Source organism: Spermophilus citellus, assembly GCF_964194105.1.
Source record: "Spermophilus citellus genome assembly, chromosome: 2".
Classification (NCBI taxonomy): domain Eukaryota; kingdom Metazoa; phylum Chordata; class Mammalia; order Rodentia; family Sciuridae; genus Spermophilus; species Spermophilus citellus.
The window spans coordinates 190,565,194-190,582,056 of NC_138183.1; the positions used below are offsets into that span (position 1 = coordinate 190,565,194).

Here is a 16,863-nt window from a genome sequence, read left to right on the forward strand (position 1 = left end):
ATTTTCAGCACCACAAATAAATAAAATAAAGGTCCATCAAAAACTAAAATTTTGGGCTGGGGATTTGGCTCAAGCGGTAGCGCGCGCTCGCCTGGCATGCGTGCGGCCTGGGTTCGATCCTCAACACCACATACAAAGAAAGATGTTGTGTCCGCTGAAAACTAAAAAAATAAATAAATATTAAAAAAAACTAAATTTTTTTTTTAAAAAAGTATTTGGCTATTATTTTGAGCCCAAAAAGCAATACATAAAAGGTCAGATCTGGTATGACTTTATTTATATGAAATCCAAGAACAGGTAAAACTACTATATAGCAGTGGAAGTCAGAATAGTGATTACTTCTGAGGGAGGGACAGTGGGAAAGAAGTATGAAGGAACTTTAGAGGAAACTCTTGGCAGTGAACAAAAATCATCAAGTGTTACACTTAAGATTCGTGCAAATTACTCTAGGAAAATTACATCTCTGCATGAAAATAATGAGATTTCTGCATATTACCAAAAGAGCTGAAATTTAAGGAAAAAACCCCGTAAACCTGACTTATTGTAGGCTCTGAATGTTAGTGGAACAGAAGCATTGTTGCTAATGAAGTATTGAAAATTTTCTGTTTTAAATTCTTTCTTATAATTTTCCTTCTGAGAATAGGAGAAGAATTGCATAATGTAGGAATGTTATGATTATGTGTCATTTCTATAAGGTACATATGTTATTTACGTATAATGTTTGGTTTAATCCTCAAGACAACTTAGGGTTGAGTGGATCTCACATATTTTTTCCTGATCCCATTGTTTTTCCTACTAGATATGCTTTTGTGAGTCTGAACTGGTATAAGTTGAGAAGAAATCATTTTGCTTGCTTCAGGGTAATATAGAAGGCATTTCCTTTAGGTAGTTAAACGGAGACCTTAAGAGTGTAGGCAAAAAGGTACATGGACAAGTGTGGACAAATCAAATCCCTTCTCTGAATTTGAATTTCTTTGTCTGTAAAGGAAGAAGGAATTGAAGGATTGTGGATTAATGGATTTTCACTTTCACATCTGTAAAAAGTTTTTCTTTTTAATAGCTGTATGAGATCTATTCAAAACTTTCTTTCCTGCTTACTTGATAGATCTGTTATAGCTAAGGCAAAAAGAAAATATTTATGAAGCACCTATGCTAATGTTTCTGCATACCATAATTTAAAAAAATATAAATGCCACCCCAGTATGTTGAATTTGTGCTATAATAATTTTTGCTTTCTTCCCCCCCCCAGTAAGACCTGAAGTTTACTATGCTTCAAACCTGGTGTTCATATGCCTTGACATATGAGAAATAATTTATGACTCAATATGATTTCAAGGTAGAAATAATTATGTACTAACTGGTGAGCTTAGTAGCTTTCTAGAACTTTGTAAACATGGCAACATAGTCCAATCTCCTGAAACTTGAGCATGTTTGTCCTTTAAGAATGGTGCATCTGGGGCTGGGGTTGTGGCTCAGTGGTTGAGCACCCCTCCTAGCATGGGTAAGGCACGGAGTTCGATCCTCAACCCCACATAAAAATAAATAAAATTGTGTCCATCTACAACTAAAACAAAAAATCAAAAAAACAAAAGAATGGTGCATCTGGTCAGGTGCAGTGGTATATGCCTATAATCCTAGCAAGTTGGGGGACTGATGCAGGAGGATTGCGAGTTCAAGGCCAGCTTCAGCAACTTAGTGAGACCCTCAGAAACTTAGCAAGATTCTGTCTTAAAATAAAAAATAAAAAGGACTGGGAATAGTTCAATGGTAAAGCACCCCTGGGTTTAATTCTCCATATGAAAAAAAAAGGAAAGAAAGAAAGAAAGAAAAAAGAGAGAGAGAGAAAGAAAGAAAGAAAAGGAATGAAGGAAGGAAGGAAAGAAAAGAAAAGAAAAGAAAAGAACATCTGATAGGATCAGGAGGGGTATGGGAAGAAGATAGATACCCACTTTGTGGCAGAGGATGGCCAGGGATTGGATGATAAAGCAGTGAAGAAATAACTGCCAGTGCAAATAAGCCATTCCTCATTTGATAATCAATATCTTATGATCACAGTTTTCCAGTTATATAGCGGGACTCCCAACTAAAGAGTGGTGATTAGGGAGCTGGTGATCATAATTTCTAGCTGGAAGGCATACTTAAAAGTGTCCTGATTTCTCTGGGAAGTATAACCTCAGGGCTTCAGTGAATGCATTCTTATAAAAGATCAGAATTCAGAATGTCTTCAAATTACATCATGTATATCTGACATGGCATGCGTAGCTACAAATATATGTTGTAATTACTCACATACAGATATGCAGGATTTGTGTTTATAGGCATAGAATGAGGGTTTTAGTTCTTTCAAATGAACACAATTACTTTCCTAGCATTATTTCTAGCATTTCTTTCTCTTACCCCACCCTGTTTGTGTGTGTGTGTGTGTGTGTGTGTGTGTGTGTGTATATATATATATATATATATATATATATATATATATATATATGTACATATATATATACACACACACACACACACACATGCATGTACATATGTGTGTCTAGTGGGGTTATTCTTATCTTGGGGTGAGGTAGAAATATCAAATTTTCTGTGAATATGTATATTTGAACAAATATATTTAATATCATTTTATGGTGAAAAATGAAAACTAAAAATTGATGTTCTCTTGGCAGGAAAAATGATTGAAAAGCACAGTTTCAAAGGGTCATAATATCATAAACCATCAGTGGAAAGGGTACTTCAAGATTATTTTAGAATATTCAGTGTGGTTTTTCAAGTTTTATAGTTTTTTGGTGTAAATTTTAATTGAAGATAACATGCATAAGTAAACAAATCAATGAATTTTCAAAAAATGAACATACCCATGTAACCAACATCCAGATTAAGAAAGAAAACATTACTAGCTGGGCATGGTGGTATATGCCTATAATCCCAGCTATTGGGGAGGCTGAGGCAGGAGGACTGCACATTTGAGGGCAGCCTCAACAACTTGGTAAGACCTGTCTCAAAATTAAAGGGCTGGGGATATAACTCAGTGGTAAAGTACCTCCCTAGCATGTGTGAGCCCTGGGTTCAATCAGTAGTAGAGAGGGAGAAGGAGACAGCTGGGGGGGGGGGGACCCAGGAAAGAAAGAGAACATTATTGACACCTCACAAGTCCATATACTTTTTTGATAAATATAAATAAGCCATCTACTCTGCCTCATTCTGAAATTCTCCCTAGGAGGCTTTCCTGTCCCACCTCACTCCCAGTTGAAAAATCACAGATTTAATTCTGTCCTTGTTTACAGATGAAGAGTTTAAAGCCACAAGACATAGCAACTTGCCAAGGGTGGTAAAGAAGAGGAAGGCAAACAGGAGCAAGAAACTTATGTACTTGACACCTATCATATTTTATTTTAGTCACGTGAACTAATTGATTTAAATTCTTATATTCATATTATGAAAGAGAAAAATGAAGCTCAGAGAAGTTACATAACTTGCTCAAGATCGGATAGCTAGTAAATATTAGGTAGAAGTTCTAGATTGAAACTCAGGTCAGTTGACCAGTAGAGCCTCTGTTCTCTTTACAATCACATATTGCCTGTCAAATATGAGGATTGGGAGGGCTGGGAACAGGGCGGAGGGGATTATTTTTGCTGTAATTATTATTAACTTAAACTGCCAGATTGTGTATAGAGCTACATTTAACAAATGGTACTTTATTAGAAAATCTGTATTTTTCTCTCTCTCTCCCCCACCTGTTCAGTGCTTCTGGCACTGTGTACACTGCAATGGATGTTGCCACAGGACAGGAGGTAAGTAGACACCACCAGTTCTTTCGTTTCTACTGGGTTTTTTTTATGTTTTTTTTTTTTTAATTTTTAGCCTTTCTTAGCTCAATAAGGACATTTCTAGTTTCTATCTATACCATACTAGAACCAAATAGCATGAGGAAACAAATATTTTGGAAGTTTTCTGCAGTTACAATATGGAGAACAGGTTGGAAAAGGTAAGAGAGGACCAGGTGAGTCAGGAGGTACTTCCAGGTGAGAGATGATTGTTTAGAGTAAGTTAATAGCATAGTATAGAATGATAGAAGTAGATGGATTTGAGGGATAATTTACAGGTAGATTTGATAGGATTTGGTGATGGATTGAATGAGAGAATGTCTTACAAGTGTGGTATTCAAGGACAAAGAAAAGGGGTATAAGTGTAGTTAGGAGGTTGGATCCTGCCTGAGAAGCTTTCTTGTAGCACTGCCTAGTGGATAATTGCTTATACAAACTTGGTGCTTGAGGGAGAAATCTATTAAAGGAGATTTTAGCCCATGTCTATTGCCTCCTCATCTAGTGGTTCTGCTGTTACTCTGTGCTCAGGATATGACTGGATACTAGAGTCCTCATTTATCTGGAGGCACCTCTTTGTCCTCATTTCATTAAGCCAGGAGAACCTGGACCTTATTGCTTAAAACTTACTGACCCAAGATATAATCTATAGCAGAAGAACAATATGAAGGGAATATAGAGCTCTTGGGATTTCTTCATAGTTTAGTCTTTGGCTGAAGATCAGGAATGTTGGCAGGTAGTCTGGGAGAATTTCTTAGTCCAAAGAGTGCTGGAACCCAGAAATTGAGAGAGGCACCTTCTCTTCCACTGAAAGTAGAGTTGGCCTCCTCAGAGTGAGGCTTCTAGAAACACACTTGTATATTTTTTTCCATTAATCAAATGTTTTCTTTTTAGATATACATGACAGCAGAGTGTATATATTTTGACATACTATATGTACATGGCCACGTGTATAATTTTGATGATTGAAACATTCTGGTATCCTGGAAAAGCAGTGTCTAATAGGGGAGCACATAGTTCACTAAACTCTTGTTAGGTTTTTGCAAGCGTTAAAGCTCCATCTAGGGTAAGTCAACTTTAAAAATCACCATTAAAGATAAAGATATATTCATTGTTCTTTGAGGTGAGAATCCAAAGACATAGATGCTTATCTTAAACTATTTATATTACTTTGGGTAAATTCATTTGATCTCTCTGAGCCTGAATTTTACTTATTTATAAAAAGTGTGCAATAACATATACTTGACAAAAGTGTTGAAAGAATTCAGTAAAGGAGTGTTTGTGAAAATACATCATAAATTTAAGAACCACTATCTTTATTCTACAAAGTATTTACTGAGCTTTTGCTTTATGCTGTACCTTGTGCTCAGAACTATATGAAAGATTCAGTCTTGTGCAAGCACTGCAACATTAAGATCATAAGTAAATGTAAAACACCATAATTTCCATGGTATAAATATATAAGTCTTATGGAGTTGACAGAATCTGCCTTAAAGTAAAATAGTGGTGAGGAAAGGAAGTATTAGCATGCCAGTTTTAAAGACAGTGAATTTGATGCCAAGATGGAAAAAAAAATTAAAAAGATTGTACCAATCCTAAAAAGAACCCTATGAGATAGGTGATGTTATCACCTTTTTATTGGTGAGGAGTGTTCCAGAAGAGTAAATAACTTTTTTTTAATAGGTTGTGCTAACAGCAATTAGCAAGGACTGGATTATAATCTTTTAACTCCTGGGGCTGGGGATGTGGCTCAAGCGGTAGCGCGCTCGCCTGGCATGCGTGCGGCCCGGGTTCGATCCTCAGCACCACGTACAAACAAAGGTGTTGTGTCTGCCGAAAACTAAAAAATGTAAAAAAAAATCTTTTAACTCCTAGTTCTATGCATTTTGGGCTGCAAAGCCACCACAGAATTGAGATTAGATGCTAGGGTCTCTTCATGTCATGTTTCTTAGGCATTATAGCCCTTGATATGGGAGACAGGCAAGTGATGGGGCTGGGGAGGCAAGGAGAACTCCTAGAAGCCCTGGAAGCTGCCTGTGTGAGGAGCTGGCTATAGGAAAAAGAAACTGGACTTCTTTGTATGCCTGCCTTGTGGTTACAAAACTATGAATGGAACAAATCCATTAGGTCGGCTAATGCAGTGTGATGAGGAAGGCCTTATTTCCTGCCACAGGGAGTATAGATCTTTAGTGGAGCTAGAGGGATGCTCTTAGTCTTTTTGAATGAGTGGTTATTGGAGGTTATCCAGCTGGGAAAAGCAGAGCTACTCTGTCACATATAGGAAGATTAGCATGTTGGTGCTGGGAAGTCTTCCAATTACAGATCAAACAATTATATTTCAAACCTGTTTTTAAAGTGAATGCATATAATAGAAAGATCAGACTGGAAAAGCCTTTAGAGTCTCATAGAGCTGAGAGCATTGATTATGATTTAGGCAATTTTCTTGTAAGTCTCAGGCATAATTTCTTTCCTGAAAAAGGAAATCATGGTTTTTGCTTTGTAGGGTAGTTAGGTATTACTAAAATAATATAAATAGATACTTAGCACAGAGCCTGCACATGGTAACCATTCAATGAACAGTAGCAGTGAGAGGAGGTTGGTTGGTTGTTGCTTTGGTAACTACTGCTCCTGTTTCATTCTTGCTATGCCAGGTACTTATCAAGTGCTGCCATTATTACTATGACTACTATTTTCATTGTTATCTTCCTTTATCACTTAAATCCTTTACTTAAATGAGTAACATGTTGGCCATTTTCTTACCTAAAACTCAAAACAATCCTTAGAGGAGGGGAATCAGAGTTGAGGTGATTATCCTCAATGTATTGATGGGGAGACTAAGAGAGAACTTGTGATTGGTCAAAGTCAGTAAATGACAGTTAAGCCTAAAGCTTTGGTTTTTGGAATTCAAGTCAAATTATGCTAGCCTGAATAGGTAGTGTTTGACTAGGTAATGGCATTTAGCCTGGACCATAGTTAGTCAGTAGCAAATGGAAAGAACTCTTGGTGTCCTGCTACAGCGTCCATATTAGCCTCTCCCTACTCTCCCTCACTTTCTGCTGTCTGCAGTGATCACTGTGAGGTCCATAAGCACCATCCCATCCTCTCTGAGGCCTGAGGAACTCCAAGGGCACCTTTCTGATACCAGTCCTAATTATAAGGATTTACTAAATGTTTTTAGATCAACATGTTGCTTTTCAGACAGGAAAACCTAATCCTTAGCTGTTACAGAAAGCTGCAGCAAAACCAGATACCTTACCTATTTGGAAACCCGCTCCAAAGTGATTTTTTCTAACTTGGGATAGGGAATGAAAGTGGCCAAAACGTTTTAAAGGATCATTTTTTTCTTTTTAATGATTGATTGGATCCTTTTTATTGGATGATTTTTTTTAAGGATTAACTGCAGCAAACTGTTTAACTTGAAAAAGTAATAGGGTTTGTTTCCATAAAAATTTGAATCATTCTTTCTTTAGATTTCTTGCTTCTCTGGAAAGACAATGTAGTTCTATTAGATGCTCATGTTCTTGTCCGCTAAGCAGGAAAAAGGGAAGACATCTCTGGGGAATGAATACTTAGCAAACAACTTAAAGCATATATATGGGATGTAGTAACCTATTGCTGACTTTTATGGTTTGAAGACAAAGTACTTTTCTACCCACTGGATTCTCTTTCCCTCTTTTCACATTCATTGAGCACCAAGTCTGTGTGTCAAGCACTATGCTTGGCACTGGGGATTCTGGACTTTCAGTCAAGTTCACAAACTTCTAGATACACACAGGTACATGTGTGCATGTGCACACATGCATAAACACACATACACAATTTTAACTAATCTTCATACAAGGTAGCATGTCATAAGTTCCAAAAGACAGGTAAAATTACGATCATATGGGACTTTAAAAAAGGGAAAAGTATAATTTGGTTTGAAAATGAGGTTTTCTTCAGCCTGATAAAGAGCATAAGTGTTTTCCAAATGTATGGAATTGATGCAGGATATTCCAGATGGAAAGGAGATCCTGAACAAAGGCAGGGGGAACATGGAGAGTATGCAGGAATACAGTGGGAGTAAGATAGGGGTCAGAGCATGAAAATTCTCAGTGTTGGGTTAAGGAATAGTTCTAGGCAATAAGGAGCCATTTATGTTTTTGAACAGGGAAGTTATCCAATGTGTGATAGGTAAAATTAATCTGGTTATATGTACAGAGTAAATTAAGATAAAATATGGAGGGCTGGGATTGTAGCTCAGTGGTAGAGCGCTTGCCTAGCAAGTGTGAGGCACTGGGTTCGATTCTCAGCACCACATATAAATAAATAAAATAAAGGTCCATCAACAACTAAAAAAAATTTTGTTTTTAAAAGATAAAATATGGAGTTATAATCTCGACTTTGCTATTGAATAGTGCATGCAAGTCACATATCCTGTATGATCACATTTTCCTCATCGTTTAAAGAGCTAGTGATACTTAACATACAGATGTCTCTGAGGATTAAATAAAATAACAAATTTCAGAATACCTTATATAGTATCAGACACAGAAAAATGGATGCAAAGTGCCTGGGAAACTGAAGTATACCTTATATTTGTGTTATGTGGAAATTTGTTTTACTTATACAAATACACTGTCAAGATCTTTTTCATACATAGACATTAGGGATCTCATTCCTCTTTTCTTTCTGCCCTACACTTCAGTACTAGGAATTGAACCCAGGGACACTCAATCACTGAACTATATCCTTAGTTTTTAAAAAATTTTATTCTGAAACAGGATCTCCCTAAGTTACTGTACCTAGCCTTGTACTTGTAATCCTCCTGCCTTAGCCTCCCAAGTTGCTGAGACTGTCAACATGCACCACAGTGCACAGCATCTTTCCCTTTTTTCTTAATTTGGTCAACTCTCATTTATTTTTACATATTACATTTTAAAAAATAACCTCCCCACTATGTGAAATTTCTGTACATCACCAGATTTGGTGTTCCTGTAGCTCTTTGCTTGAACTTCTTTTATAGCATCTTTTTTATTTTGTGATTTTAAAGTATTTTTTTTTACATTTATTATTAAACTTTGATGTATAACAGAATGGCATCTATGGCTTAGTTTCTGATTCAGTAGGTTTGGGGTGGAGCTTGAAAATATTTATTTCCAATGAGTTTCCTGAAGATGTTGATGAAAACCATTTGTCTGATAAATTATGAATTAGTTGAGGGCCCAGACTGTATCTGAATCTTATTCATCTTTGTTTCCTTAGTATTTAAGTTTTGATACTGAGTAAGTGCTCCGTAAATGCTGAATGACTAATTGCACGTCAAATATATTGGATTTCAGGTTGCCATAAAACAGATGAATCTTCAGCAGCAACCGAAGAAAGAACTGATTATCAATGAGATCCTGGTTATGAGGGAAAACAAGAATCCAAATATTGTGAACTACTTGGATAGGTATGGAGTGGTGGGTCCTGTCAAAAGAATGGGAACTTTGGAACCAATGGGTTAGAGGAGAGGGCAACAAAGCATCTGAACTGCTTCCATTTAAGTATTTATTGTGGTGCTGAGCTCTCCGAATCCCATCTCACATAATGCTTGATATCTCTGATTGCTGGAACATCCTTCTGGGTGAAGCTGAACCCTGCCATCCTGTATCTTCTAACAGTTGATCCTACTACTTCTTGTTCTGCATCAGGGAAACCCTATAGCTCATCTGCCTCTGTCAAACATCTGTCCTTCATTCTATATCCCAGACCTTTCCTTCCTTATCCTGCTCACCCTTCTGACTAACTCCTAGTTTTTCTTTATTCTTTTAAAATGTGATGCTCAGTATTAGATGTTTCATTTGAGATCTGACCACTATAGAGAGAGTGGGACTCTTTCTAAACTTAATACAATTAGATTTCATTCTTATTTTATTAGGATGCCTCTTTCGTTGTTGACTCCTGCTAAGTTTGTGGTCAACTAAAAATTTCTGATTTTTTCTTAAATGTAAGTGTGCGTTAAACTCTCCAGTTTAGAATTTTTATTTTCTGGTATAGAACTTTTAAAGCTATCTCCATTAAATGACATTTTTATTATTTCAGCCTATCATCCCAGACTGACAAAATTCTGTTTCTCATTATAGTAGCTAACATTACTTTTACCAAGAACTTTCACGAATGACACCTCATTGTGAGGTAGGACTTAGTCATATTGTACAGATCAGGAAACTAAGATTGACAAGTTAATCGCTGGTCTAAGACTAGTAAACCAGTAAATAGTAAACTAGGGTTTTAAATTTGAATATTCATAGGACCAATATCCATGCTTTTTCTATCACATCATTTTTCTTTTTTCCATAACTGAGAGTAAAAATTAAACTTCTTACCCAGGTTTTAGAGACATCATAGACATCTAAGCTGACAGTCCTGAGGAAGCACGGGGCATCACATGGCAAGAGATAGGGAGATATGTGTCTATGTCTGTATGTCTATTCTCTGTCTCTCCTGTCTAAGTACTAACCAGGCCCAACCCTGCTTAGGTTCTGAGATCAGATGAGATTGGGCACATTTAGAGTGGAATGGCAATGGACTTTGTCCCTTATAAAGCCACCAAGATTCAATGATGGGGACTATATCCTAATGAGTTTATCTAAATCCAATAACGTTCCAAAGACATCAAAACATCATAGTTGTTTAATGCCTTTTTAATGCCATTAACATATAATTTTAGGGATCAAGCCCTAGCATGAGTTTAGTGGGACAAACCATGTTAATAAATAACCATGATAGCTGTAAAAAAGGATATTATCAGTCTTATAAAACAGTGTGCTTCCCATTACTACTGAAATATAAACAATAAAATTCAAGACCATGTTATTGAAGGAATTTGTATTCTGGGAATGGATTAGAAGATTTATAGATTTACGTTTCATACCTTTACTGGTATTCCAGAGGCTTATATGTGGAATCAGAAGTAAATAGCACACAGTCTTTATCTTCAAACAGCACCTGATTTTGTAAAGGAAAAAAAAAATCTCTGTGTAAGCACAGAAGAGCACACCCTTAACCCAAGCATTCAGTGAAGGTGTTGTAAGTGAGGGTCTGTGGTTTTTTGTGAGATGTTCCATAAAATAAGTGGGACAAAATATGTGATATTTTTCCCAAAATGTATGTGTTACCTTTGAAATGGGATTTTTGAAGGCACGTTGACATAGCATGTAGCCACAAAGTGTTTGAGATAACCTGAATGTGGTTTGCATTGTCTTAGCTTTAACAGTGATATGTCAGAGCCAGGAAAATTGGCTGTGTTTGTCAGTACCCAAATATAGTCACTTAGACCTTCATATTCTTCTCCCAATTAGTCTAAGCTGACAGTTGTCTTTTCAGTATGGGTGAGAAGCCATAAATATGTGTTCTTCGTCAGGGAATGAATAGGCTCAGGCAGTGGAGGGTTTTTTACACAGTCTTGATTTTTTGGTTCATGTCTTAATTCATTTGGGATACCATTACAAAATTCCAGAGACTAGGTAACTTATAAACTACACAGATTTATTCCTTAAAGCTCTGTAAACTGGAAAGTCCAAGATCAATGTGTCAGCAGATTCACTGTCTGGTGAAGGCCTAAGGCTGGTTCATAGATGGTGCCATCTTGTTGTGTCCTTACATGGTGGAAAATGTGAGGCAACCCTCTGAGGCCTTTTATAAAGGTGTTAATTCTTTATGGGCCTTAATACTTAAGACTTGGGCTGGGGATGTAACTCAGTGGCAGAGTCTTTGCCTAGCAAGGGTGAGGCCCTAGGTTTAATCCCCAGCATTGCAAAAAAAAAAAAAAAAAAAAAAAGGAAGACAGGAAAAGATTTTAAGACTTAATAGTTAAAAGATCAAGAGATTAGGATTTTAGGATTCAATCATACCTTTTGCTTGAGACCAGTTTATCAAACTTGAAAAACAGTTTCTCCTTCTGCCTGGCAGTAATCCTGTTATCAGGAAGAAAAAAAGATGACATACTTCACAGCTCAAGCCAACCCAGGAAATGTTTTTCCAGCCTAGTTTCTTTGTCCAAGACTAACAGAAGAGTTTGTAGGGCTCTGAGCTAGCCTTGTTTTTATTTGTCCTATTCTACAGGTGAGAAAATATTGATTAGATAGGTTAAGTGACTATCACATAGAAGTGCTGAGTGACCCAATCCCTGAGAACTATCAGTTCTAACTCATGTCAGCCCATAATTTCTCCAGGGAGATGTTAATAAACTGTAGCTTGGTTAATCAGACTGGAATTTTTTCTTTACAGATAACTTTTTTTTTTTTGAAACTCAAAAGTTGAAGTCATTGGCAGCATAATAATGACTATGTGTACAACACTATAGCTTTTAAAATAATTATTACCATTATTTCATTTAATATTTACAATTATCTTATTGTACTCATGGATTTTTTCAGTAAATATGGGTATCTGCTGTGTTGGACTCTGGGGATAAGTCTTAGACAAGACCTAGTACTTAATCTCATGGACCTCAGATCTGGTAGAATTCTTAGGAAGGTTTAGTGGTTCTCCCTAATGTTGGTAACATGGACTCCAGGTTTCATCTTTTTTGAATATTTGCATACTCCCTATTTTTTGAATATTTGCATACTCCCTACTTGGATGCTTCTAGAGATGTAGAAATCATGCCAGTCCTTTTAATTTTAGTAGGTATTTGTGTTGTGCTCAAATGTAATTTTATTGTCTCTTCAACCTGGTTTCCTTAGTTCTGCCTTTCGGGGCTTCATAGAACATGTATACTTTTTTTTCCCCCTCCATGAGCATTCTTAAGAGATTTAAAGTTAATGATTCTGACTCCCAGATTCCTCTTTTCCCCAAAGTAAAGAACCCTAAACTTTTCCAAAACTGAGTGAGGTAGCATCATTGTCCATGTGCTTAGCCTTTGAAACCCAATGCAGTGGCTCTTTGTACTCTGACTATTCCTTCTCATGTTTTTTCTGTATTCCTACAGTTACCTTGTGGGAGATGAACTGTGGGTCGTCATGGAATACTTGGCTGGAGGCTCCTTAACAGATGTAGTAACAGAAACCTGTATGGATGAAGGTCAGATTGCAGCTGTGTGCCGTGAGGTAAGGCCAAGATCCAGCCTTGAGCAGGAAATAACTTCTATGATTCTGGCCATGAAAGTTCCACACCCAGTGAGATTTCAGCCCTGACTATGTGGAAGCAGAAGAAATTAATGTTGACATGATTTATCATATTCATATAATATCTGTATAGTATCTATCATCATGATTTTTTTCTTTACAGATAACTTTATTCAGCCCATTGTAGAAAAATGAGAAAATACCAGGAAGTATATATTCAACCACTCAGAATTTCAGTCTTTAAAGATAACTACTATAAACACATCATAATAGTTTCTTTATTTCTTCTCTATGGACAGATATTTTAATCATAATTTTATTCTGCTTTTCTGCTTTATATGTGTGACATGAAGAATATAAAGCAGGATAAGAAGGTAGTGGTAGGGAAAGTACTATTTTATTTTTTCCATATCTTATTGGTTTATTATAATTAGACATAATGATGGGATGTATTGTTATATATTTGTACATACACACAATATAAAAATATAATTTGGCCAATATCGTTCCCCAGCAGGGAAAGTACTATTTTAGACAGAGCAGTCAGAGAAGGTTTCACCATAGATGTGAGTAAGCATCTGAATGGTTTGTAGAAGCAAGCCAGCAAAAATCTAGAATAAAATACTTTGGAACAAAACAAATCAAAAACAAAGCTTAAATATTCTCCTTTCTCCTTATTGCTATTACATGTCTAGGGTTTGTAATATGCTGGTGTAGGAGGAAAAACAAAAAGCACTCCACAAGGCTTCCAAGAGAAACAGTGTTCTCAGAGGATAGCCAAATCTTTACATTTCCATTAGAGAAAGAAGATGAAGGAGATATTCAGAGATGTTGAGGATATTGGGTGTTTTGCTGTTGAGAGACTGGAACTTTCCAATGTGCAATAATAGAAAAGTTAGGAAATTGGGGAAAGAGTAAAGGATTAACTGAGTTCCAAAATTTTACGAGTCTGAGTATAATAGGTATGATAGATCTGATATTGTATATTTAGTTAATGTTAAGAAAAATATGTGAAATCAATACTACCCTAGAAAATATGATCACTTTTGCATTAATAACTTTGGGATATGGAATGCACATAAGTAAATTAGTGGAATTCATATCAGGCCGGAATTCTTTTTTTTTTTAATTTTTTAGTTATAGTTGGACACAACACCTTTATTTTATTTATTTATTTTTATGTGATGCTGAGGATCGAACCCAGGTCCTCACATGTGTTAGATGAGCATGCTGCTGCTGAGCCACAACCCCAGCCCCAAGGCTGGAATTCTTGAGAGTTCTTTCTTTGCTCTACCACCTAATGCAGTGTTTCCCAACCTTCCTATCTCCTCCTTCAGGAGCCTTTTCAGATGTTTTTCCCCCTCAGTCATACCCTCCTCTCATGAAAATTTAATACCATAGATGTACTGTATAATTGTGTACATACTATGACCCTCTGCAGGGTCACAAGACATTATAATATCCCAGAAACCAACTTTCACTGGTTCAAAATGCATGCACGTGTGTACTTAGAGAAGTTATTTTGCTTCAAATTATTTTATCTGTAAAGTGGAAATTGCAAAACTAACATTGTATATGAATCAGAAAACATTTTGAAAAAAGTTTAAATGTTTAACATAAGTAGGTGGTATTACTTTCCTTAAAATCTAATACACATTATTATCCCCTTTTTTAAACTGCTTATTGAGTTTTAATTCATATCTCATATTACTCAACCATTTAAAGTATATAATTCACTAGTTTTTAGTATATTCATAGTTATACAACTATCACCATAATGAATTTTAGATCATTTATCTCTCTCCAAAAAAAAAAAAAAAACCCTTCAGGGGCTGGGGTTGTAACTCAGTGGTAGAGTGCTTACCTAGCACATGTGAGGCACTGGGTTAGATCTTCAGTACTACATACAAATAAATTAATAAAATAAAGGTATTGTGTCCATCTACAACTAAAAAAAATAAATAAAAGAAACTTCATACCCAGTAACAGTGTCTTCCCATATCCTAACTGCACCACAACTAACCCTTTGCAACCACCAGTCTGTTTTCTGTTTCTGTTGTTTCCCTGTTCTGGAAATTTCATATAAATGGAATTCTATAATATGTGCTCTTTTGTGACAAGTTTCTTTCACTCAGCATGTTGAGAAGATTCAGCCATGTTGTATTATGTATCAGTACTTCATCCCCAGCCCCAGGAACCAACTGCCAAGTAATATTCCATTTTATATATCCATGCATAGATATTTACATTATTTTCTCTCTTTTCTTCTTCTTCTTTTTTGCTGTTGGGGAAAATGCTGCTATGAATATTCATATACCGGTTTTTGTTTAGACATATGTTCTCATTCTCTTGGGTATTTATAAGTAGAATTGTTGGTCATATGGCAACTGTATATACTTAACATTTTGAGGAACTGCCAAAATGTTTTCTAAATTGGCTGTACCATTTTATATTTCCACCAACAATGTATGAAGGTTCCAATTTCACAAGATCATCCTTTTGCTCCTTAATTTTTTGGTACTAGGGATAGAATCCAGGGGACTTTACCACTGAGCTAAGTTTCTGAGGTTGTCCTTAGATTTGCGATCCTCCTGCCTCAGCTTTCCAAGTCACTGGGATTTTTATGGGCACCACTGCACCTAGCCTTGAAGCCTTGCTTAAGGAAATATCATAAGGTGAAAGACAGCATGGAATGTAAAAAGTACGCTTAGCTGGGAGATAGAAGAGTTGGTTCTAGATTTGGCTGTGTCTCTGATTTGGGGCAAGTCCTTTTATTCATGGGCGCTTATTTCCTATATCTTAAAATGAGGAGGATGGATTAGGTGGTTTTTCTCAACTAAGTTTTCTGTATTATATATTCTTCTTTTTCTCTTTCTTTACACTACTTAAATAGTGTCTGCAGGCTCTGGAGTTTTTACATTCAAATCAGGTCATTCACAGAGACATCAAGAGTGACAATATTCTGTTGGGAATGGACGGCTCTGTCAAGCTAAGTAAGTAGGACTCTGAGGAATAATACTTCTCTCCCTCTGTGGCCCTGTCTCCTGTAGGATGGTATCATATAATAAAGAGAGTCTATTATTTCATGGGAACTATGGCTTTTTTATTATTCAGTATTATCATAGAACATCTTTTCATTATTTTTCCATCCTTTTATATCTTTAGAAAGGAAAAACAAATTGCTGAGTATCTACTCTGTGCTGGGTCCTGTGTCAGCACCAAGGGAGCATTTTCCAACCTTCAAGAATTCTCAGATTACTAAAGAGACTTGTAATGAATAATTAGAAAAAAAGTTTTGTATAATTTCATCATTCATTTATTTATTCAGCAAACTTTTTCTGAATGTCTATTATCTTCCAGCCCCTCTGTGGGTACAAGATGAATAAGAATACAATCTTTTTTTTTTTTTTTTTGTACCGGAGATTGAACTTGGGGGCACTGGACCACTGAGCCACATCCCCAGCCTTATTTTGTATTTTATTTTGAAATAGGGTCCCACTGAGTTGCTTAGTGCCTCACCATTGCTGAGGCTGGCTTTGAACTTTCAATCCTCCTGCCTCAGCCTCCCAGGCTGCTGGCATTACAGGCACACCGCTGCGCCCAGCAAGAATACATAGTTTTTACTATCAAAGGCCTCCTGATCTAAATGATTTTATAATTTCAATATAATGTGAAAAGAACACCAGGCAGAACAGTTTGTTCAAATATGTAAAGAGAGTTTTCTAGACAAAGAGGTTGTGTCACAGGTAGATGAGAAGTTTATGGAAGGACTGTCAGCAGCCTCTGGCCTAATAAGGAACTGATGTTTTAAAAACCAAGCCATAACTAATTGTAGGTGATTGGGGCTCCTTTCAGGGACTTATGTTCAGAGAGTAAGGCAAGATTCTGGAGTATGGGAATGGTTTTCAAGAATAAAACAGAATTGGGCTAAGCAATTAGGGCCA

At 36.4% G+C, this 16,863-nt stretch overlaps 1 protein-coding gene across 3 annotated transcripts in view; it reads left to right on the top strand.

The window, feature by feature from the left end:
- PAK1 (p21 (RAC1) activated kinase 1) overlaps positions 1 to 16,863 on the top strand; it is a 145,820-nt gene that overhangs the window by 118,798 nt on the left and 10,159 nt on the right. For all 3 annotated transcript variants that reach the window (XM_081282009.1, XM_081282008.1, XM_081282007.1), the window contains exons 9-12: positions 3,749 to 3,797; positions 9,149 to 9,261; positions 12,784 to 12,901; positions 15,813 to 15,912. In XM_081282009.1, coding sequence (XP_081138135.1) covers positions 3,749 to 3,797; positions 9,149 to 9,261; positions 12,784 to 12,901; positions 15,813 to 15,912 — 380 coding nt within the window. The remainder of the gene's footprint in view (positions 1 to 3,748; positions 3,798 to 9,148; positions 9,262 to 12,783; positions 12,902 to 15,812; positions 15,913 to 16,863) is intronic.